At 41.3% G+C, this 25,477-nt stretch overlaps 1 protein-coding gene across 2 annotated transcripts in view; it reads left to right on the forward strand.

The window, feature by feature from the left end:
• Positions 1–7,548: 7,548 nt before the first annotated feature.
• Positions 7,549–25,477, forward strand: part of col11a1a (collagen, type XI, alpha 1a) — a 166,563-nt gene continuing 148,634 nt past the window's right edge. For both annotated transcript variants that reach the window (XM_036581528.1, XM_036581520.1), the window contains exons 1-3: positions 7,549–7,995; positions 17,540–17,704; positions 19,822–20,035. In XM_036581528.1, coding sequence (XP_036437421.1) covers positions 7,884–7,995; positions 17,540–17,704; positions 19,822–20,035 — 491 coding nt within the window. In that variant the 5' untranslated portion in view covers positions 7,549–7,883. The remainder of the gene's footprint in view (positions 7,996–17,539; positions 17,705–19,821; positions 20,036–25,477) is intronic.

Below are 25,477 nucleotides of genomic sequence, written 5' to 3' on the forward strand. Positions count from 1 at the left end.
AATAAAATAAAATAAAATAAAATAAAATAACATAAAGGTAGCCATATAAATAAATAATATGTCTACATCTGTGATGTAGTCATGGTGACCCCTGGTTCCTATCACCACCACTGTAAAGACATCTGAGTCACACAAGTTTCTCTACAGTGAACCATTTCACACCAAACCACTCTGAATGACTTTGTCTGCAACTTATTGGCAGAAATATTCATAAAATTTCACTGGAACACTGGAATTCTTCTTACTGATCTCCTCGCTGTTCCTCAGTCCTCTCTCAGTCCTACCTTTGCTCATCACGTGGCAGAGTCTGGCCTGCTAGCTTAAAGAGGAAGCCACCCAGAACTCCAGCACAAGTTCTCAGAGTTATCTCCCTCCTTCAGCCATACTGTAGCGTGTCTTCTCATACTACCACCATATGTCGAAGGCGTGGTCCGAATCAGGCTGTTTGACACTAAAGTTGTTTTGACCTAGTAAACCATGTATCTGCATTTTTAAAGGATTTAAAGCCTGAGTTTGGTCAGTGACCTTCATGCCTAGTCAGGTGGCCATAAAGGAATAGTTTGGCAAAAAATCGAATTAGTCGAGTTTTCACTTTCCCTAGACGTAGTCAAACAGCCAAGACATGTTCGGTGGCCTTCTTTACTTTTCCAAATCTTCTCTCAACCCGCTCAAACTGTATCCAGGTCTTCATTAAGGTCATGCAGACTTGTAGATGTGGTTTAAGGCACAGCACGACTTACTGTGAACTATAAAAATGAACAAAACTGTGTCCAAAACCACATTAACAAGTCTGCTGTACCTCAGTGAAGTCCAGAATGCAGGTTAAGAGAGGTTTTGTGGGTGTATTTACAGAAAAGATTTGGGTGACTATTGACTTCTAGTATTCTAGCAACATTGGACTTATAGCTCAAGCACTAAACTAAAGAAGCAAATTTGGTCACCAAACATGGCTGGGCTGATCGATTACATCTGGGGTAAGTGGACAAATTGATGCCCAAATGCCCTTGTTTACTAAATACTACATCATGGAAAACTCTTTTTTCTCATTTTTTTTCAATGTTTTTTATAAAATCGTTTGATGTAGTACGTATGTATGTATGTATGTATGTTACATTTTCAAAACAATTCACTTCTCACTCCATGTATTCCATATATGGAAATTAATCTGCAAACACAGACTGTTTTGAATCCATTATTTTTGTGATGACATGAAAATCGACACATTTACATATGCATGTATTTAGCCTACAGCAGTTTAGCCACGTCCATTTACACTGACGTTGTAAGGAGTGTTTCAGCTTTGAATTGTCAAGCAAAAAATGGGGCAGAGCTCATTTACATATATGAGTCTTAGTCACGAGACACGAATCACAGTAGTCAAAACAGCCTATTTAAGTCTGAGGGATAAATAGAAGCTAGAAAATGGCCATGTCGTTAGTGGACCTAATTATAAAATGCAAGAAAAATGTAAGATATGGGCTCTTTAAAGTCAGGAATACTGTCCAAACTAAGACGTGAATGAACCGGCCGTCACTGATGTAAAATGTGCTTTGACGGTGCATCACAAACCTTCAGTTTCAGTCAGTTTAACTGTGAAGTGTATCTTTTACAGGCATCAGATGTGTAAATGATTTATGAGGCTTCGCAGTGACACGTGAAGCCATGGTGTTTACATTCTGTCCTGCGTCTGCCTGTTCTAGTGCGGTATTGGAGGAGGAGGAACCAAAAGCGCTGAGATTTACTTCCGCCAGGTCGAGAGAGAGCGCTATAAAACAGGCCAGAAAGGTGACCGAGGCCATCCAGGGGCACAGAGACGGAGCCAGACAGCAACGAACACTGAAGACAAAATAAATAGTCCATTCTCTAGTTACCATGAGGGTTGGGTTTAGGAAAAGTTAAAAGATACTTAACTGAATGTCAGTTAAATCTCAGAAGTCACAGTTTTAGTTGGTGATAAAAACATGATGTAATCTCATGTGCAAACGAAACACGTATAAATGTATTTCTGTATATATAATGATTCCAATTCAAAAAAAGTTGTGACGCTGTGTAAAATGTAAATAAATGTAAATAAAAACAGAATGCAACGATTTGCGAATCTCATTTTTGCAAGACCCATATTTTATTCACAATAGAACATAGAACACGTATGAGATGTTGAAAGTGAGACATTTTACCATTAAATGAAAAACATTAACTCATTTATAACTTGATGGCAGCAACGCATCTCAAGAAAGTTGGGACAGGGCCGTGTCCACCATTGTGTAGCATCCCCTCTTCTTTTAACAACAGTCTGTAAACATCTGGGAAGTGAGGAGACCAATTGCCTGAGTTTTGGGAGAGGAATGTTGTCCCATTCTTATCTGATGTAGGATTCGAGCTGCTCAACAGTCCTGGGTCTTCTTTGCCGGATGTTTTGTTTCATGATGCGCCAAATGTTTTCTATTGGTGAAAGGTCTGGACTGCACACAGGTCAGTTCAGCACCCGGACTCTTCTTCTGTGAAGCCATGCTGTTGTGATGGATGCAGTATGTGGTTTAGCATTGTCTTTCTGAAATATTCAAGGCCTTCCCTGAAAGAGACGCTGTCTGGATGGGAGCATATGTTGTTCTAAAACCTTTACATACTGTTCAGCATTGATAGAGCCTTTCCAGGTTTGTAAGCTGCCCACGCCATAGGCACTAATGCAGCCTCAGACCATCAGAGATGGAGGCTTTTGAACTGTGAGCTGATAACAAGCTGGATGGTCCCTCTCCTCTTGAGTCTGTAGGACACGGCGTCCATGATTTCCAAAAAGAATTTCAAATTTTGATTCATCTGACAAAAGGGCAGTTTTCCATTTTACCACAGTCCATTTCAAATGAGCTTTGGCCCAGAGAAGACGGCGGCGTTTCTGGATCATGTTGACATATGGCCTCTTCTTTGCATGGTACAGCTTTAACTTGCATTTGTGGATTGCATGGTGAACTGTGTTCACAGACAATGATTTCTGGAAGTGTTCCTAAGCCCATGCAGTGAATTCCAGTACAGAATCATGCATGTTTTTAATGCAGTGCCACCTGAGGGGCCGAAGATCAAGAGTTTCTGAATCTTTTGATGATATTATGTACTGTAAATGGTGGGATATCCAAAGTCTTCGCAATTTTACATTGAGGAACATTTTTCTGAAATTGTTCCACAATTTTTTGACGTAGTTTTTCGCAGATTGGTGAACCTCTGCCCATCTTTGCTTCTGAGAGACTCCGCCTCTCTAAAATGCTCTTTTTAGCCAGTCATGTGAGTTAGCTGCAAATTGCTCCTCCAGCTGTTTCTTTATTTGTACCACTTACTTTTTCAGCCTTTTGTCGCCCCTGTCCCAACTTTTTTGAGATGCGTTGCTGCCATCAAGTTCCAAATGAGTTAATATTTTTCATGAAATGGTAAAATGTCTCACTTTCAACATCTGATATGTGTTGTATGTATTATCGTGAATACAATATGGGTCTAGAGGTTTGCAAATCATTGCATAATGTTTTTATTTACATTTATTTGCATTTTACACTTGTCCCAACCTCTTTGGAATTGGGTTTGTAAGAATAAAGGGTTCTTTAGGGAACCAAATTGGTTCTTCTATGGCATTGTGTGAAGAACCCTGTTTGATACCTTTATTTTCAAGAGCAAAAGGTTCAGAACCACTTTTAGTTCCAGAAAAAAGAGACCTGTGAGTGTAAAGAACCTTTTAAAGGTTTAACATAATGTAAAAGTTCTATACCACGTTGAAGTTTTGTACTGGACAATATGTAGACATGAAAGTTGTACACAATAACACATCTCATTCACAAAAATAGTTCTCTAAGGAAAGAATCCACTGGAAGGTTCTTTAGGGAACCTAAACCTCATATTGTATTTGTTCATGATACAGGTTCTATACCAATATAAGAGTTCTTTTCAAATTTTGCACTATGTCGTGTATTTTACTTTATACAGGTTCTGCACACTCACACACCTCATCTTCAACCATGGTTGTAAAGAACCATTCAAAATGGTCTTTATGGAACCCAAAGTGGCATCGTGGAATGGATCTTGTTTGGCATCTACATTTCCAGGAGTGAAAGGTTCATAATATTAGAAATGATCAGAAATCGAGCGCTGTAAGGCTGTCAGTCATGTGATCTGGCTCAAACTCCGCATAACCACGTGGATTAAACAGACAGGAATTTAAAGGGAATCACTAAAGAGTTTTAACACATGTTCCTGGCAGCGACAAGGCATCACATTTCAGGGTATAATGATGAGATGACAATAGTGATAACAGCCTGAATGATCTGTCTTTTCAAGCTGATCCAACACTCCACACAAGCACTGCATACTGAATAGAATTACACAAACATGAGAGTAAAAAGACTGCAGTGTCACTACAGCGTAAACAAGGTCAAACATAGATCACCAAAGAGTAGCAACAGAATCATTATTTTATATCTGATTCACATCCAAATTGGCTGGCGGCAATATTTTTTGGCCGATATATTTTAGTCTTTTTTAAACCTGAAGCTCTCACTGTGTGGGCTGGGAGAACACATGAAACACACCAGCTCATTTCCTGCACTTTCAATTAGCAAAGCAGGCAAAGTTTATTTATGTAGCACTTTTTACAACAGGTGTTGTCACAAAGCAGCTTTGCAGAAAAATCCAGGTCCGAGCCCCCATGAGCGTCGCCAGTGGAGACAGTGGCAAGGAAAATCTCCCTAAGAGCAACAGGAAGAAACCTTGAGAGGAACCAAGACTCAAAAGGGGAACCCATCCTCCTCTGGTCCACACCGGATAGCAAACAGCATTAGAATAAAATATTATAGTACAAAACGGGGAAAACAGGTGGAGCAATGGTTAATTAGATTAGGCTTAGTTTATGCAGCAGCAGCAGCAGCAGCAGCATCGGGAGGGTCAGTTCATGAGGGTAAGGTTTGCACAGCATTGTACAGCATGAAGCTCAATGGTGGTCAAGCCGGTCCAGAAGGCTGGCGAGCAGTGGGCACCCGATCAAGGCAGAAGAAGCAACAGCATTAGTCACAATATACACTATATGGCCAAAGGTATGTAGTTGCTTCTCATGATGATTGAGTTCAGGTGTTTCAGCCACACCCATTGCTAACAGGTGTGTACAATCAAGCACATAGCCATGCAGTCTCCATAGACACTGGCAGAAGGATGTGTCGTACTGAAGAGCTCAGTGACTAAACATGGTGCTGTCATAGGCTGTCAACTCTGCCACAAGTCAGTTCCTGAAATTTCTGCCCTGCTAGATCTGCCCTAGACAACTGTAAGTGCCATTATTTAGAAATGGAAGCATCTAGAAGTGACAACAGCTCAGCCACAAAGCAGTAGACCATGCAAAGTCACAGAGCAGGACTGACGAGCCCTGAAGTGTGTAGTATGTAAAAATCGGCACCTGAACTGAGCATCAGGAGCTTCATTGAATGTGTTTCTATGGTTGACCAGCTGCACACAAGCCTAAGATCACTATGTGCAATGCCAAGGGTTGGCTGGAGTGGAGTAAAGCACGCCACCTCTGGACTCTGGAGTAGTTGAAACATGTTCTCTGGAGAGAAGAATCCATAGACCAGTCAGTCCAGTCTGATAGACGAATATGGGTTTGGTGGATGTCAGGAGAACATTACCTACCAGAATGCATAGTGCCAACAGTAAGTTTGGTGGGGGAGGGATAATGAGCTGGGGCTCCTTAGTTCCGCTGAAGGATGATGTTAATGCTGCAGCATACAAAGATATTTTAAACAATTATATGCTTCCAGCTTTGTGGAGTTTGGGGAAGAGCCTTTCCTGTTCCAGCGTGACTGAGCCCCTGTGCACAAAGCAGCTCCATAAACACATGATTTGATTAGTTTGGTGTGGAATAACTTATCTGGCCTGCACAGAGCCCTGATCTCCAGCCCACTGAACACCTTTGGGATGAACTGGAACATCGATTGTGAGCCAGGCCCTCTCGTCTAATATCAGTTCCTGACCTCACTAATGCTTTTTAGACCAAAAGGGCACAAATTCCCACACAAATTCACAGAAAATTTCCCAACTTTGACCAGGGGGGTCCCTCATTAGTTTATCTCACACTGTTTAGTACAAACATGACAGTGTAGATCATTCATACATCCAGTGTTTCTTCTGATATGAAGGCTATTAATAGTGAGTTTGTCCTCCTTTGCTGCAGTAACAGCCTCTACTCTTCTGGGAAGGCTTTACACTAGATGTTGGAACATTGCTGTGAGGATTTGATTGAGCATTAGTGAGGTCAGGTACTGATGTTGGATGTTCAGTTCTGGATCACTCCAGCTCATCCCAAAGGTATTGGATGGAGCTCCATCACTCCAGAGAACACAGTTCCACTGCTCCACAGCCCAATGCTGGGGGGCTTTACACCCCTCTAGCTGATGCTTGGCACTGGACATGGTGACAATAAGGTGCTCTTTTATACACAGAATAAATGTCAGTGCTATATATTATGACTAATACCAACTTTATTAGAAATCAAAATGTAGTTTTGATAAAGTGCATTTAAGGTCAGCTGTCAAACCTTTGTATGACAAAAGTAAGAGCATTTTGGACTTAAACACTTCATATATGTACACTTAAAATGGCATTTTCTGCCATGTTTTGTGTATGTTACATTTATTTGCTGAATTTAAAGGGCCTATATATCATAGATGACTGTCCCTCACTTGTTTGAAATGAAAGTGTGTGACGTATCATGTAAACAATGTTCAAGTTTCAGAACGTACTGTTTACTGCCCGGTCCATACGGTTCGTATATTCACACTAAGCTGCCTGTTTAGAATTCACAGTTGTTGTGATGTCATGCAAAACAACATGTTTACATATATCGACATATTCTGCCCATGGCTGTTTAGCTCCACCCATTCACAAGAACGTTATAAGGAGTGTTTCAGCTCTGAATGCTTTTTGAATGAGCCACAATAAGGGACAGCCAATCAAATCACAGCTCATTTCCATATGTCAGTATTAAAGGCACAGCAACAAAAACAACCTGATAGATAGTTAGATAGATAGATAGATAGATAGATAGATAGATAGACAGAGAAAGACAGAGACAAAAAGACAGATAGATAGATTGATATATAGACAGACAGACAGACAGACAGACAGACAGATAGATAGATAGATAGATAAATAGATAGACAGACAAACAGACAGACAGATAGATAGATAGATAGATAGATAGATAGATAGATTGAAAGACAGTCAGATGACCACGACTTGACCACTTGACCATGATTGATCACGTTTCGTGCCGTGACGGATCCAAACCAGAAAGGGGGGCTCCCCAGCGTGACTCGAGGTGGTGGTCAAACCCCTCCCGTGCCCCCTCCCTCCCACCTTCTCTCTTTCGGCCAGTGGCTCCGTCGCGCGCGAGGGGGGCGGGTCCCGCTGCGTTTTCCAAGTTTGCCGATTGGCTCCTGCCAGCCTTCCCCACCCTCCCCCAACCCCTACCCCACCCCCCCTCCACCCCACCGCCCTTGTCATTTGCCGCTGTAATGGTAGGGTGTGCTCCTCCGCGCGCTGTGACTCGCAGGGCCACCGCACGCCGCGCGCATTTCTGATTAAAGCCCCAGCGCAACCTGCGTGCAGTGGCAGGGCTGGGCGCAGGGAGAGGAGAGGAGAGGAGAGCGAGAAAAGAGAGAGAGAGAGACACCCAGGAGGTGGAGGGGCGCCTTTGGAGTGGAGCAGAAGAAGAAGAAAGCGCGACAAACTCCTCACTTATGGCTGCGTGAGAGAGCAGCTGCTGCTTTCTTGCGTTTTGGGTGTTGTCTTTTTCTTCTTCTTCTTCTTTGCCTTTGGAGGGACGAGTCGATTTGCGCGCAGATCCTCGCGCCAGCATGGAGACGAGCAGGTGGCCCACGCGGTGGAAAACGAAGAGGAGGCTTTGGGAGCCCAGTTTTAGTGCACTGGTCACGCTGGCCATCATCCTGTTGCCCCATGCTAACTCAGGTAAGTCGAGACAGTCGCTGGGGGAAAGTTGGTGGGGACTGCCAGGCTGTCTGTGCGCAACTGGATTCGAACCTGAGGCAGCAGAGCCGTGCGTTAAGCTGCAAAGCTGTGCGAGCTACAGGTGTCCATTTATGGTCCCCTTTTTGGGTTTTGGGCGATTTTATGGACACACCAGCGCACAGTAATGGTAGCAGTAATAACAGTAGACACACGCTTGAAGTTCCTGGAGGTTCTTGAGGTTCCCCAGCATAAGGGACCCTTCATATGAGAGTTGTTGGAGATGTTCTTTCTCAAGAATGTGGAGCACATCAAGATGTGCCTCCGGACGAACTGGGGGCTTTTACGCATGGCTTGGTTTGCAGGCCAGGGCTGATGTTAGCACTTCCATACCGTTTGTAGCCAAGGATCAGAGAGAAAGAACGTGCCGAGGAATCTTCTTGCAGACAGCCTGAAAGATTTATGCTGGGGGGCGAAAAAAAAGCCCTTTGTTTGAACCAGTGGTCCGTTAGGTGTGTGTGTGGACACGGTTAGGTGGGGGTGAAATTCCACACAGCTTCAGGATCCCTCGCTCGCGCTTTGGGAAAGAATTTTTCAGCCAGAGTGAAGGTAATGGTGACGGACATCACTGGGACTCACTCCGAAAAAGAGCCCAAAAACCCACTGATTTGAGATGGGATCATCAGTGTTATCATATCAGCAGACATTACAGCGCAGCTGCAGCGCTTTGGTCCTGAGGCTTTGCGCGTAAAAGCACACTGTATTGATATTAACGAGGGGGCAAATGATGTGGCATTGTGATTGCAAGCTGGGAGGCTGCTCATTATGGGCGTGCTGTAATAAAGCATAAGCATAGCAATTATGGATTTGGCTATGAATAGGGCTGTCTGTGTTAGAGAGGTTCAGATGTTTATGTGTCCCAGTCAGACCAAGCTGTCCTAAAGTCTAAGACAAAGTGAGTTAGGAAGCATTTATCAGAGTAATTGAGTTTTCTTTGATTAATTTCTGAAGTTAATTCCAACTGATTAGACTTTATGGAGTAACTGTTGGAGATGAGGCCAGGATTAACAAATTAAGTCTATTTACATTCCGTTTATTTACTGTAGAACTGTCTTTTTAACCCCTTACGCTGATTATTATTACGTTATTAATCCTAAGACTTATTATTCATGAACCAATATGAATTATTCCATAGCAACTGTGAATTATTCAGCATCTACTGTGAACTATTCAGTATCTATTTCCAGTTCATCCAGTTTGTACTATACTTATTTCAGTATCTACTATACATTATTCAGTATCTACTATGAGTTATTCAGTATCTACTATGAATTATTCAGTATTTACTATGAATTTTTCCAGTATATACTATGAATTATTCAGTATTTACTATACATTTTTCAATATCTACTATGAATTATTCAATGTCTTTTACAATTCGTCTATTATCTACTGTGAACGATTTAGTAGCCACTATGAATTATTCAGTATCTACCATGAATGATTCAGAAATAACTAAAAAAACAAATCTGCAAACTATATAGTTATTACTATATAGTATAAAGTTGGGTTTACTAACATCTCTGTGATTCATTTCTGTCATTAATCAACAAAAATCAAGCTCAATGTCTTCATTACTTGATATAGGACAATGATAAATGGACACATTTCATTTATGTATCACTAATTTCTTCATCGAGAGTGTCCGTCTAGTGTGATTTGATTTGAGCACCAAGCCAAAAGGAGCACAAGGTACTTTTTAGCCATGAAGCGAGCCTCTCAGTCTGGTGGTCATATGGCTCTGCCCCCCAGAGGCGGGGCTAAGGGCGGACCCATGCCCTCCAGGCCGATTTCATGGCTCAAAAGTACCTTGTGCCCAAAAGGAGCACCCTATCTCCACTCAGGCCCGGTCCACACTGAAGCCCAGCCGGGGGCTCGAGCAGCCTCATGCCCATGTTTACCCTTTTTTTGGCCTGTTTTTGGCCCCTTCTTCTTCTCCTCTCCTGGATTTTTGCACTTGTGTGTCTCCAGACAAGGCCGCGTTGTGCTTGTGCTGAGCCCCCCCCCATCTAAGTGCTCGGCGGTTATTTGATGACGGCCCTCTTTGCTCATCCCTATTATTTTAGTTCAAAGAGGCAGAGCAGCAGAGGCCTAGCCGAGACGACTGACAAATGGGTCTGAGTCTGAGCCCACATGTAACAACAGCTAAGACCCTGCAAAGTGCAGTTAAACCTTCGGGTCTGTAGGTCACATTTTACACTGTAGCTTAATTACAAACTCTCGTTATTGTTAAGAAATGATCTGCTGAAACTCAGCAGCTTTAGGGTTTGGGTTACTGGGAATTTTACATAGACATTTAGATAAATTCCTGCCAATAAAATAACTATTTGAACATCTACAAAGCATCCAAATGTAGTGCTATCCACAAAACAGACTCAGTTGAAGGCCTCTCTGATTTGGCCATCAGCTGCGATGTTTGAAGTGTGGAGATTTGCAGCCAGCATGACTTGAAAGCAATTTAACTTTCATTCTTTTTGATATCTTAAGCAATCACTGGATTACAACAGTGCTCCCACTACCTACAGCATCGCTGCTCTCTTTGATCAAAGCTGCCTCTCCTGCATTAACCCAATAGCTCCACACTTCAGCTCTCAGAACTACAGAACACATTAATGGCATAGCAGTGAGTAATTAATAGTAGTTTCTGAATAATTCACAGCAGATACTGAATCATATTCATAACACTAATAACTGGATAATAAACATGCAGTTAAACCCTTTAAACCCAGAGGGCTCGTTTCCCAGACAGGGATTAAGCCTAGTCCTGGACTACACAGCATTCTGAATGGAGGTTCTCCATTGAAAGTAAAATGTAGTCCAGGACTAGGCTTAATCCTTGTCTGGGAAACTGACCCAAAGGGCCCCGAATGTGGGCCCACACTCTATTGTTAGAATTGCAGAGCATACACAAGTTACTGAATAATTCATAGAAGTTTATAAATAGTTAATAGTGGCTACTGAATAATTCATAGCAGATACTGAATAATTCTTAGTAGATACTAAATAGTTCATAGTAGACAGTAAATAATTCATAGTGGTTACTGAATAAATAATAGTAAAAGCTAAATAATTCATAGTAGATACTGAATAATTCGTAGTAGATACTGAATAATTCATAGTGGTTGCTGAATAATTTATAATGGAAACTAAATAATTCGTAGTGGCTACTGAATAATCAAGTAGATACAGATTAATTCATAGTGGTCACTGAACAAGGCATAGTAGATGCTAAATAATTTATAATGGCTACTGAATAATCCACAGTAGATGATGAGTAATAAATCCCGAGAGCAGTAAGTGAGTAACGAGGCTGCAGTTTAAAGGGTTAAGCTCATTCCTCCATTCTTCCAGGCTGTGCTGAGAGCTCCTGAGGGTTTACGGCTGGTGAAGGTATTTCTGCGTGTCTGTAGGGTGCCCTCTCTCTCCTGCTTGCGGTGCACAGACACGTTTTCCAGCCCCTGGGGCTCAGAACCAGCTCAGATGCGCATTCCTTCAAACAATGCTCACATTTCACAAATCTCTCCCAAACCCTCTCCTGCAGTGGCCGGCCTCGGGAGCTTTCTCAGAGCACCGTTCCGAGTTCGGCTTTTGCGACTGCGGACGGACGCTTTTTCGGGTGTTTTTTTGCCCGTCTCGCGGTTTTGATGCGCTGTAATTACACATCGTATGTGCAGGTCCAGGCATGTAGTGCAGAAAAGCATAAAGCCGGCTTTGGTCCTTTTTCTGTTATGGATTGTAAGTGGTGTGCTGTTGAAAATAAAGGTGCCAGAAGGGTTCTTTGGAGCGATGCCATTAGAAGAAGCCCTAAAGAACATTCGGTTACCTAAAGAAGGCCTCTGAAGGGTTCTTTAGGGAACCAAAATTGCACTGGTTCATAGTGTAGTGAAGCCCAGTGAAAATGAATGTGTTATATATGTCGTCATCATGTTCCATAATATGAATCGTAGCTATATTGCAGTGTATTTTAATATATTACTCCGTTTTGTATGGGAATATTGTGCTTTGCAGTGGTCTGGGTGGGAGGGGGGGGGTTCAGGAGGGATTTTTTTTCCTTTTTTTTTTCAGTCAATCTTTCCTTCCTGGTGAAGTTTTCTCAGTGAGGCATAATGCCGTCTTGTTCAAACGGCAAGCGTGTGTCAAAGAGGGGTTAGAAGAGGGGGCGGGAGGGGAGAGAGAGAGGGAGGGAGGGCGAGAGGGGGGCTGAATACATTAGTGGAGTCTCAGGGAGCTGCAGGTGAAAAGGTCCGTGCTTTTCCAGCTGATTGCACCTAGCAAAAACCCAAGGCACAGTTGGGAGGAAAACAAAATTGGATAATTTGTGAAGCAACTTTGCTGCTCTGAGATGTTTATTCGCCTTTTTTCAGCCTCTTGGTGAGGATGCGTGTACACTGGGAATAAAAACAGTGTTTTCAATTAGCATGATTAAATTGACATTACATCAACACGATTATAGCCAAAAGTAAGTAAAGTGAAAGACAGATAAACTGTGTTGATGTAAATAATATATACAGATCATCTTGTATCTCCAAAATAGTAAGTTCAAAGGGGAAGGAAACAACATTGTGAACTAATAATGGAAGTTAATAAGGTAGTTTTTGATCATATTGGTCAATTAATTCTAAAAGTTATACAACAATGCAAAGACTGTTGTTTGCAAATTGTGGAGACACAGCAACAGTATATTTGAATCACGTTCAAAGCACCCTTTCCATTGTACGTACATGTTGTAGTTTATATTTTCCTGTTAACACCATAATTAAGCTTTTGATGAGATGATTGAGGATGATTGGAGCCAAATAACAAAATCCTTTCCTTCCCCTTTGGCTCCGCCCGTTTAGTGCAGGCATTTTTGGCCTAATAAAAGTGCAATCAGGCTGTTTGATCTCATGTGCGGCCTTTTAACCCAGATTTGTTTCCTATTCACATGTGCACAGTCACCCTCCTCCGCCAGCATGCCCCACTCAGAAGCGTCTGTGTGTATTTGCCCAGTGTAAACTCACACCAGCTCCTCAGACCGAGCTCTCCTGGCGTGTTAAAGTGATAGTTTGGTGAAAAAATCCTATTTACGCATTTACTCCTTACGCCAAATGTGGCCAAGCAGCCGAGTCGTGTTTGGCATCTAAGATCTGTGCAAAAACATATCAAAAAAAGGAAATGCATAGCTAAAATAAGTAGTCTTATCCATCCTGACGCCTTTTTTCTGTATTTTGGTCATTGTTTATAGATGACAGTCATTCAGTGGCAGAAACATTAAACATCAAACAGTTGTTGCTGTCATATTTGTTGCTCCTGTAGTTCTGCACAAGTGCCATGAAGCTGATGTAGCTAACAAGTAATGAAAGCTTAAACCCCACCTATTAGTGTGTCTCCATCCCTGGTTAGCACCATGCTAACAGACGTGAGTGGGGTATGATCAGCAACTCGGACTCGAGTCGCATGTTCACTGAATCAGATTAATAATTGTGAAATTTCAAGTTGTAAGTCTGAGAAAAAACACAAATAAAACTAATTAAACCAGTACAGAATACATTAGCAAGACCTTTTGTTTCCAGCCTTACATCAGGTTCGATACGGCTTCAAATAATGAGCCTTTCATTATAGAAAAACTTTCAATCTGATGGACAGAGCTTAGCGCCACAAACAGTAAATGTGCTGTCTGAATTAAAGAGAGAACTTTCTAAAAACAGAAAAATACATTCCATTAAACACCACATTTACTGTATGTGGCACTTCAGTTCTGTCCTTTAGATGGAGTGAAAGGCTTGTTATTTGAAGCTGTGCTAAACCTGACAAGTTTTTAGTAGGGTTCACATTTGTACAATGCAGTGCCTGCAGCGAATAATGAGAGTGAATTAAACTTCTCGCCTGAAGACTCGTGCCCCGCAGACTCGACTCACACTCGCTTCCTGTGGAATCTAGACTGAACTCAGACTCGCACCCCAAAGACTCTAGACTCAACCCATACTCACACTCCAGAGACTCGAGCTTGACTCAGGCTCGTACCTCAAAGAATCGAGATTTGACTCACCTTCACATGCCAGAGATTTGAGACTCAATTCAGACTCGCTCTCTAGAGACTCAAGACTGAACTGAGATTGGCACCCCAGAGACTCGAGACTTGACTTGGACTCACATCTCAGAAGCTCAAGACTGAACTCAGCCTGGCACTCCAGATAATCGACTCGGACTCGCGTGCCAGAGATTTAAGACTGAACTCAGACGGGCACTCCAGAGACTCAAAACTGAACTCAGACTTGAACCACAGAGACTCAAGACTGAACTCAGACTGGCACTCTAGAGACTCAAGACTCGACTCGGACTCACACCCAAGAGACTGGAGACAGAACTCAGACTCACATGCCAGAGACTTGAGACTGAACTCAGATTCGTATTCCAGAGACTTGAGACGCGACTCGGACTTGCATGCCATGCCAGAACTCAAGACTGACTCACACTCCAGACACTCGTCTCAGACTCGCACCCCAGAGACTCAAGACTTAACTTGGACTTGCATGCCAGAGACTAAAGACTGGACTCAGACTCACGCACTAGATACTCAGGACTCGACTCAGACTCACATGAAGCACCTTGTGAACATCTCTGGTGTTATCTGCATTCCTAAATCATCACACTCATCTCAAAATATATTGTGTTTTTAAATCTCAAATGACTTGATTTTTTTGTTTTCTGACTCTGTAAGACATGCTGTCATCTACAAACATGGAGAAAAGTATGGACAAATTTCAGGCTTCAAGGAGGCCAATAAAAAGCCTGAATTGTGTTCTTCTGAAACCACATAGTCAAGTCTTTTTGAGATTAACAGCTTGGCCCAGTTTGAGGCAGGTATGTAGTGATTTACACATACAGTTGGCACAGGGCTAATTGTTGGGTTTTTTGCTGAACCATTCTGTTGATAGATTCGGGGAAAGTGCAGTCATTTGGTCCTTCAGGTCCAGACTGCAGGCCTGTTACTGGAATGTCTGAGCCATCGCAGTTCTGCTAGGAGAATCTCAGCTAACTGTGAATCACACTGCACACAAAGGCCAAAGTGTTAGGACAGAATTCCTCTTACAGAGTTTATGCTCTTTGGACTCTACATGATCAGTATCTAGCTGCTCACATTCAAGAGGCTTTATGGGGAACTGGTCAGTCACAGAGTCCGCTGACGAGTCCACACAAAGACGTTTCCTTTATAGACCTGATGAATGGGAGGTGAAAGGCCTTTGCCATTGAGAGATTTTCAACAGGCCGTGAAGGGTTTCAGCAGCATTTCCCAGTCTTTATGACCACTGCCCTTTAACCTCAGGGCAGAACAAGACAAATGTAATGTCTTGCTGTTTGGAGAACTATTGATATGATCGTGTTTAATGTTGTCAGATGTTAAAGTGCTCCAGATGTGCTAAGGCTATGGATCTGGATGGAGTACTTATATTCAGAATTCATAATGTGTTGTATGTTACAGGACAGAGAATTAAAATTATTAAAATGGACAGATTAACTCTTTCCTTGTTGCCCTCCCAGAATCCATAGGACTAGTTTGAGAACCTGATCCCCTCTGTGTTACATAATGTGGGGATCGGGTTTTCAAACTAGACCTAGGAGCCCTGTACTCTACACATATTTGTGCTTTTCTGATTCAACTCATTAACTAATTAATCATTAAGTGTATTAAGGCAAAAGTAGGGGATTTTCTTGTCTGGGATTGGGAACCACTGCTGTAGAGCATAAGGATCACTAAGTGTGAATCAGTAACTTCTTAGCTTGAAGGTGGCTCCACATTTTAAGCTGTTCTTGTACTCCGTTCTGAAGGTGGAAATATCAGCCCATAGCACTGAACTAGCTTAAATTACAGTAGTTTATTGATAAGGATGCACAATGATATTGCAATCATATCATGCTAAAATACGGTGAGCGTGCACTGCTGTGAGTTGCCCTCTAAAGCCTGCAATGATAAAAAAAAAAAAAAGTTAAAGGCATTGGACTGGATTTTGTGGGAGTTTTCCGGACCACCTCATATGTCTTTATATATTATTGTCAGGCTCAACAAGAAAGTCCGGCTAGATGTTTAGATCTCAAAATCAACATTATAGTGATGAAGATAGTAGATAATTCTCTCACATCCTCAGAAGACGTGTCCTTCATATGAACTCAGTACATATATATATATATATATATATATATATACACACACACATGATACATGTAAAATATTCGATATCTGCATTGACCCAGAATTCCCATATCGGTGCATCTTTACTGGAGGGTGAAACGTTATAAAAGGTTTATAAAATAGGCAAAACAGAAAGCTTTGGCCAGTTTAACATGCTTATAGAGTGGAAAGAATTAAATAGTGGATTGTTATATTGCTCACTCAGCAAATTATTCCATCTTAGATATCTGATTCTGCACTGGCTCCATTCACGTATGGGGTTTCTCAACCAGAACTAATGATTTTTATGCATTGTTATGTTCTGGGCTGGGTAAGGTGAAGATTATGGCGATTCACATTCATTGTTTCCGTCATTCAGTTTGGTCAGTTTCTTTTATTGATTCTGTTTGTTCATGTTATCTAGACTTGGTGGTCAGTTAGGCCTACATGGGACAAATTGGTTCATTTATTAGGTACAGACCCAAATCTCTTGTTCCTTTCCCCTCATATCGTGAGATGACCAGCTGCTGACATGCAGCTGATCTGGCTTTGATAAAAATATTTCCTGTCACATGACACAGCAGACATATCTTAAAGGCCTGGATTTCTAGGTGAAGCTTGGCCTCTTGTGCTGCATATCTTCTTATGGCATCAGTTTTTTAATAATAATGTATTCCAAATAATAATATTGGGTTCTAGATGTTTTTGTGCTCATCTTAAATGTGTCTTAAGGGTAAGACTTTACTGAAGGGCAGTTTTCTTAAGGCTGTGCAACATCTACTTTTAGTCTTTAGACAACTGCCATAAACACGTCAGGCATTTATAAAGGCTGATTCCAGCAAGCATCAGTTATCATAAAGGCTGCTTTTGTCAATTTGTACATAATTTTGCCCCGACAAGTGGAATAAGCTGGAATAAGCCTTATAAATGTCTATATAGGCTCATGGCAGTTGTCATGAAAAGCTTAGGTATCATGTAGCCTTATGAAAGCTGACCTTAACTCTCAAAAAAGATTTTTGGATGCAGCACGTATTAGTTAATCAATTTCCCAAGCATCATTTGCTAGTTCACTTGTTGAAGACTGTATTTTCTAATATCGCTTATGAGATAATCTCAGTGACTGCATGATTTCTTGCATGTCAGACTACATTTTGAAAGATATGATGTTCTCACAGGTCATGGCTAACAACGTTACAGCTCCTGTTATGTGTTTTGAAACGACAATAATTTCCAGTCATTAAACCATCACCTTCTCCATGCTGCAGGGTGTTTATATGCTGTTGAGTTGAAATGGCTGATCATAAAGCTTTACTATCTCTGCTTTCTCTTTGCTCACAGCTGAAACCGTGGACGTGCTAAAAGTATTAGAATTTCACAACAGCCCTGAAGGAGTACAGAAGACATCAGGCTTCTGCATGAACAGAAGAGCTTCCCAGCCGGACAAGGCCTACAGAGTTGGAAAGGCAGCCCAGATCAGCGCCCCGACCAGACAACTCTTCCCAAGTAAGGCTCTGATGGACCTTCTGCTGGCACTTAGCTGCTATTAAATGCAGACTTTGTTTCAGTCACCACTGCTTTGGGCAAGTGATGCCAGTCTGATTTGTGCGTTAGGTCATATTTCACCCCATCTGAGTCTTCCACTAGCCTGTCCACAGGCCTCTCTGCAGACAAATGTCTTTTTTCCTAGCTGCTGCTAGATTGGACTAGCTTTACAGAAGGTTAGCCAAAATCCCATTGAACCTATTGAGAAACCATATTGAACTTATCAAAATCTCTAAAATTAGAAAAGGTTATTCATTTTAAATGAATGAATATGGCATGAATGAGTATAGGCCTAAAAAATGAATAAATATATATTTAATTGCTTAAAACGTTGCTTATGGTGATGCACATTAGTTGTAACAGTAGCCATTACTGCTTCGCACATTTAACATACAACTCTGGCACTAAGAATAGTCATCATGTTTGAAGGATTTTACAGGTTAGTAGTTTAGGATAGAGCTGTGCAGGTGTTATGAGATTGACCATTTAGTTGAATGGTTAAGTTGCTTACTATCCACATGGGAGTGGACGGTTCTGGGAAGCACTTGTTGGTTCTCACTCTGTAATTATGTCACTTTGGCATTGCAGCCCTTAATGATGTGTTTATTGTGGATACTCAGATCACTAAAACAATGATTTATCGCAGCCTTGACTGACAGACAGAAAGTTTACTAACATTGCTAGTTAATGTCATAGTCTACACCACTAGCTGCTGTAGCATGGTTGAGGAATTTGCCCCAATATTTTCCTCATCATAGTCACAATTTATACCATCATTAAAGTAAAAACATAAAAAATGACAATATCTCAAGCTACTCAGGCAACTGAGAGAGACAAACAAAGCTGGAAATATGAGAGGAAAAAACTGATACGCCACACAAAGCAGGGCTGAAAGATTTATAGAAAAATAGAAAATATAGAAATATAGAAAATATCTAATTACAATTTTTCTGACTAATATTGAAACTGCAGTTTAAATTGCGATTATGTGCTACAATTTGAGGTTCAGGACCAGGACCAGGACCAGAATATTGACCTTTTCTGGTTTAAAATTTGAGCCAGATTGCCAGTACGTTGTGGTTGTGATGTCACGACACATGCAGGTTTGGTTGCCTCTGATTGTTTTAACTCATCTACAGGCAGTTCTGTGTTATTAAGTTAAGTTTCCCTTCTTAAAACTTAAGAAAGCATTTTTGGTAATGTAGACAATAATTTTTTAAAAAATGCTGCTCTTGTGTTTTGAAAATTCTGCAATTTCAATATAAAAACGATTAATCTTTCAGCCCAAACACAATGTTTCTAAACGTTTGAAGATGATTCAGTCACAGATGCTTAAATAAATATTATTAGAAATGAAAACCTCAAATCTATTTAGTGCACTACAATTTCTCCTTAGGCTGAATGGGATTTTCCATGTGAACATTCTGTAAAGCTTGTCTAGCCTGGCAAAATTGTGCTGGACATCAGGCCCTTGGATTGGACTGCTAGTGTCCGGATTGTGATTAAGGAACTTCATGAACATATTTTAGAACTCGTTAAAATGAATTTTGAAAAGCTGATCACAGAAAACAAAGCTCTTTGTTAAATCATTTGGCCAGATGTGCTAACAGTTGTTCTAGGGAATATGTTATGTTATGAAAGACAGAAGATCTGTTTCTACAATTGTACGTAAATCAGTGCAAGGTATCTCCATATGGTGTGATACAGCTGTCTTCTATTTAGCTCATTTAGTCTCTGTTAGCGAGATGCTTCTGCAGTGTAGAAGGCTTTATGCTTCCCTCGGGCCTCCCACTTTGCCTGCAAATGAACGATTCCTTTCTGATAAATTATACAAGAGCCCTAAAGTCAAGTCTTGTTAAAATGTTTTCCTTACTGAACAGGCAATTGATGTTCCTCCAAGTTGGCCTAACCGCAAAAGGAAACAATAGCTAAAGATCTGATGAAACTGGAACTTTGGAACTTGGAGCTCTTTTTTGTAAATTGCCCCAACGAGGTGTTTGGGGTGTTTTATAATCTCATTTTAGAATAGTAATAATGACCTGGGTTAAGTATTTTTGGCATTCTGTTCATTTCCTTAGATGGAGTGTTCCCTGAAGACTTTTCCATCATGACCACCATTAAACCCAAGGCTGGTCTCCAGTCCTTCCTGCTGTCCATCTACAGCGAGCGGGGCGTCCAGCAGCTCGGTGTGGAGGTGGGCCGCTCGCCTGTCTTCCTGTATGAGGATCAGACTGGAAAACCTGCCCCTGAGGATTACCCCCTGTTCCGCACCCTCAACCTGGCAGACGGAAAGTAAGTGTGGGCCTGATGAATCACCAAGAAACACTGTTTAACTGTCTCCTATGAGGCTCTGTTCATAGTAGAGGGGTTGTATGATCAGTAGAGTACACATAGGCTCGCTAGTACAGCTTCCAGTGCTGCCTCAGCCTCATCTGCTTTCCCAATCATAACATTTTATTTTGATGGTTATGTACCATATAAATAACTGCAATCAACAAATTATTGTATTCTGTTTATTATATGTAACCTAAAGAGGCCAAACTGGCTAATTAGCTTCTCTCTTCTTAGCTGTCAACACTTAGTAGCTCCCAGCTAATGACAGAAGCAGCTTGAGCTCAAAAAAACAAACTTTACTCACTACTGCCCTCTAAAGGTGTTATAGCACCAGTTAGAACATTCGTTGTTTTCTTCAGATTCATTTACTGTCTCACTAAATTCCTTTTTTTGGTTTATTTTATTTACTTGCATTTGACTCAACACATCTGATGAAAACACAGTCAAATTCACATTTTGTTTGTCGCAGCGCAAACATATAACTGCGAAAGCTAACTACTGGGGAAAATTGCGGCCACCATAAATAATTGCATGAATTCAATTCTGGTAAGCTGGTGTATGCTGGTTTATACTGGTCTGATGCTGGTTTAGCTTGTCATGGTCAGGCAGGGTGACCAGCATAGCAGCATACAAAACACAACATATCGTCGCTGTTGGATCAAAACCTCATATCTGCAGAATGGTAAATGGTAAATTGAGAAAGAGAAACAGTCATAACTCTGGGAATTTTTTCCCCGAGTCATTTTAGCCATTTCTGTTGGTGCATTTAGCATGAGATTTTGACACAAGGCAAAAGGTAACTGGAATGTTCAAATTATGTAAAAAAAAATTGAAACGTTTTTTATGTGACAGTGACAATTTGCAGGTTTTGCTGGTGACTATGTCGGTATATGCTAGTTTTCTAGCAGAGATACAGGGTTAGCTTAGCTTTGCCCTTAAAAGTCCTGTCCATAAGCAGGGTTAGCTTAGCTTTGCTCTTAAAAGTCGTGTACATAAGCAGGGTTAGCTTAGCTTTGCTCTTAAAGGTTCCGTCCATAGGCAGGGTTAGCTTAGCTTTGCTCTTAAAGGTTCCGTCCATAGGCAGGGTTAGCTTAGCTTTGCTCTTAAAGGTTCCGTCCATAGGCAGGGTTAGCTTAGCTTTGCTCTCAAAAGTCCTGTCCATAAGCAGGGTTAGCTTAGCTTTGCTCTTAAAAGTCCTGTCCATAGTCAAGGTTAGCTTAGCTTTGCTCTTAAAGGTTCTGTCCATAGGCAGGGTTAGCTTAGCTTTGCCCTTAAAAGTTTTGTCCATAGTCAGGGTTAGCTTAGCTTTGCTCTTAAAGGTTCTGTCCATAGGCAGGGTTATCTTAGCTTTGCTCTTAAAAGTCCTGTCCATAAGCAGGGTTAGCTTAGCTTTGCTCTTAAAGGTTCCGTCCATAGGCAGGGTTAGCTTAGCTTTGCTCTTAAAGGTTCCGTCCATAGGCAGGGTTAGCTTAGCTTTGCTCTCAAAAGTCCTGTCCATAAGCAGGGTTAGCTTAGCTTTGCTCTTAAAAGTCCTGTCCATAGTCAAGGTTAGCTTAGCTTTGCTCTTAAAGGTTCTGTCCATAGGCAGGGTTAGCTTAGCTTTGCCCTTAAAAGTTTTGTCCATAGTCAGGGTTAGCTTAGCTTTGCTCTTAAAGGTTCTGTCCATAGGCAGGGTTATCTTAGCTTTGCTCTTAAAAGTCCTGTCCATAAGCAGGGTTAGCTTAGCTTTGCTCTTAAAGGTTCTGTCCATAGGCAGGGTTAGCTTAGCTTTGCTCTTAAAAGTCCTGTCCATAGTCAGGGTTATCTTAGCTTTGCCCTTAAAAGTCCTGTCCATAGTCAGGGTTAGCTTAGCTTTGCTCTTAAAGGTTCTGTCCATAGGCAGGGTTATCTTAGCTTTGCTCTTAAAAGTCCTGTCCGTAGTCAGGGTTAGCTTAGCTTTGCCCTTAAAAGTCCTGTCCATAGTCAGGGTTAGCTTAGCTTTGCCCTTAAAAGTCCTGTCCATAGTCAGGGTTAGCTTAGCTTTGCTCTTAAAAGTCCTGTCCATAGTCAGGGTTAGCTTAGCTTTGCTCTTAAAAGTCCTGTCCATAGTCAGGGTTAGCTTAGCTTTGCTCTTAAAAGTCCTGTCCATAGTCAGGGTTATCTTAGCTTTGCCCTTAAAAGTCCTGTCCATAGTCAGGGTTAGCTTAGCTTTGCTCTTAAAAGTCCTGTCCATAGTCAGGGTTAGCTTAGCTTTGCTCTTAAAAGTCCTGTCCATAGGCAGGGTTAGCTTAGCTTTGCTCTTCAAAGTCCTGTCCATAGTCAGGGTTAGCTTAGCTTTGCTCTTAAAGGTCCTGTCCATAGGCAGGGTTAGCTTAGCTTTGCTCTTAAAGGTCCTGTCCATAGTCAGGGTTAGCTTAGCTTTGCCCTTAAAAGTCCTGTCCATAAGCAGGGTTAGCTTAGCTTTGCTCTTAAAAGTCCTGTCCGTAGTCAGGGTTAGCTTAGCTTTGCTCTTAAAAGTCCTGTCCGTAGTCAGGGTTAGCTTAGCTTTGCTCTTAAAAGTCCTGTCCGTAGTCAGGGTTAGCTTAGCTTTGCTCTTAAAAGTCCTGTCCGTAGTCAGGGTTAGCTTAGCTTTGCTCTTAAAAGTCCTGTCCATAGTCAGGGTTAGCTTAGCTTTGCTCTTAAAAGTCCTGTCCATAGTCAGGGTTAGCTTAGCTTTGCTCTTAAAAGTCCTGTCCATAGTCAGGGTTAGCTTAGCTCTGCTTTGAGTAGCTCTGTCTGGAGTTAGTCAAGCTTAGCTCAGTCTATTTCAGACTTCAGATTCAGTCCAGACAAGAACAGTCAGGGTTCACCTGGCAGGAGGTCATTTTTCTACCAGCTCTCATTTATTTTTTAGCCGTTTCGAGGCTGAGTCACCATTTCAGACCATGTTCTGTCCATATACAGTGAAATGATGTGCTGGAGTAAGACAGCAGTCACCAGCGTGTCTGTTTTCTGAATGGGCGGAATGAAGCAGCGGTAATGACAGCTTTCTCAGACCAGCCTTTGGTATTTTGGGCATCTTAAAGCTCCATTCAAAGTCACTCCGTCTGGCAGGTTGTTGATGTTTCTGAATGACCACAATGCAGGCAGTACTTAGACCTGCCACTCTCAGTTAAACGTTTTGGCTGTATTTGGGTCCATGTTTATCAGTAACAGCCATACAATGTCAGAAACCACATAGTCTCACATAAAGTCTGTTTGAGATTATGGTTTGAGGCCTGTGTGTATGTGGGCATGCAGTTAGCATGACGCTAGTTTTTGTACACAAACTTCCATTACTTGCTAAATTAGCCTTATAGCAAAACAATTCAGACACCAAACCACACTGAGCTGTTAAGTAATCTCCAGTTGACTTTATAATGTGGTTTCTGACTCTGTATGACATACTTTTTTTTCTATAAACATAAACAAGGTCAGATTCGAAGATGCCTGCTGCTAATGTTTTTAGCCATGCGACATACTTAAGTAGCCAACTTCGAACACCAAACAAAACAGGTCTTGATTGATTGACTGTTTGATGTAAGAACTAAAACTCTTCTTTTTACCATTTTTTACAAAACAGTGGCTCGGCTTTAGTCCTTGGTAGTTTCTGTAGCTAAGCTGGGAAGAGACACTAGATTAGAGGGGCTCATAGAAAAACTGCTGTGAGTATGACCTTAACCAGGAACACCCGCCTGCACTTTATTACCTTAGAGAAAGGGGAAATGGGGGGTGGGACGTGGAGGGGTGGCAGATGGGGGGTGTTAAAGTAACCTATGAACCTCTGTGATTACCTCATCCAGCCATACTTCATGTTCTGAAGTTCCTCACTGTGTTGGGAGATTTTACGAGATTGCAAAAGAGTTCCAGAACTTTCTAAGCTCGTGCATTTTGAACCAGCAGGGCAGGAGCAAACACACTGGCTGTCTTGAGACCTGGAACTAGTTTTTTTGTTGTTGTTGTAAAATATTAGCAGGTTTTTCTCCGGAATTTACTGTGCCCAGCAAATGTTCGGGGACTCCTAGCTTTTCAAAAGGGTTTAATAGAATTGAGCATGATTTTTTGGTTGGTTTGCAATAACTTAATATATTCATCAGAAAGCCGTTCAGTCTTTTTCCTTTACAAAATCGCAAAACTGAGGGCACAACTTGAGAATAAAGCCAATGTCCACTACATTTATCTCCCTGTTGTGATGTCAGCATGCAAACCTTGCAGGTTTTTAAGCGACCTTTGGACCAAGAGTTTCAGTAAGTGCTTTTAACAAATATATTATATTTAGGCAGCATCTGCTCCTCATACCAAGGAAGATACTCTGATGAGCTTGAACGTTTATTTTTAAATCTATTACAGGATTTTTTTCTAACTTAATTGGAAAGTAGCCGTACAAAATCAAACATTACTCATGCACTTTCAAAAGAAAGCGAACTATTAATTGTAGGCTGTTTGGATGCCCTTTGCTCAAACAGGTAAACAGCTGAAGTGCCAGAAGTGTCATGCAGTTGTTGCAATATGAAAATCACCCCTGTTTAAAAATAGATTAGTCAGATGTGATCATGTAACGAGAGCGTCAGGGAACAGCCATGGGGAATTTGGGGCTAAGTGTTGGTGAGAACGTGGACTTATTAGTGTGGAACAATCTTAAAATTTCGAAACCAGTCCAGTTTGTGACGGAGCTCAAAGTGCGATGGCGATGGCGCGCTCAACAACATTGTCCGACAGATAACAGGCCTGACCTGAGCCGATGTAGCATAAGTTAGCGTAGCTAAAAACGTCTTCCAAGAAACTCCAGTTAGGCATGTGATGTGTAGCATAAGAACACACCACATGCGCTAAAAATGTTTTTTATTTTTTCTACTTTTCTGTTTGTGGCACCCTTTTGTCAAAATTTTGAGTTAGGATTTTCTGAGAGTTTTTGTCTGGAAATCTGATGTAGTATCTTAAAATAATGATTTATTGTCTCAATTTTGACTTTGTATTTCAAAATAATGACTTATTGCCTCAAATTTTTTGACTTAGTACCACAAGTCTTACATTTTTTATAAAAAACAACATTATCTCGAAATTCTGATTTATTATCTCACAAATAATGACTTACTATGTAGAAATAATGACTTACTAAATTTCAAAAACATAGGTCATTATTTTGAGATAATAATACAAAAATCTGAGAAAATAAGTAGCTATTTTGAGGTACTAAGTCAAAACTTTTATATAATGCCAATCAGAAACAGATTAATTTTCTTCGCTACTTGGCAGAAGTATGATTCCATTAAAACTGTTCCATCAAACCAGACCATATTTCAGCTTTAGCTTTAGCTTTTCTCCAAATAAAGGATTCGCAGTGGAAAGCAAAACATTTGTAGTGGAATAATGGAATTAATTTAGATAATTTCTGAATTTTGT

Source organism: Colossoma macropomum, unplaced genomic scaffold (genome assembly GCF_904425465.1).
Source record: "Colossoma macropomum unplaced genomic scaffold, Colossoma_macropomum, whole genome shotgun sequence".
Lineage (NCBI taxonomy): Eukaryota > Metazoa > Chordata > Actinopteri > Characiformes > Serrasalmidae > Colossoma > Colossoma macropomum.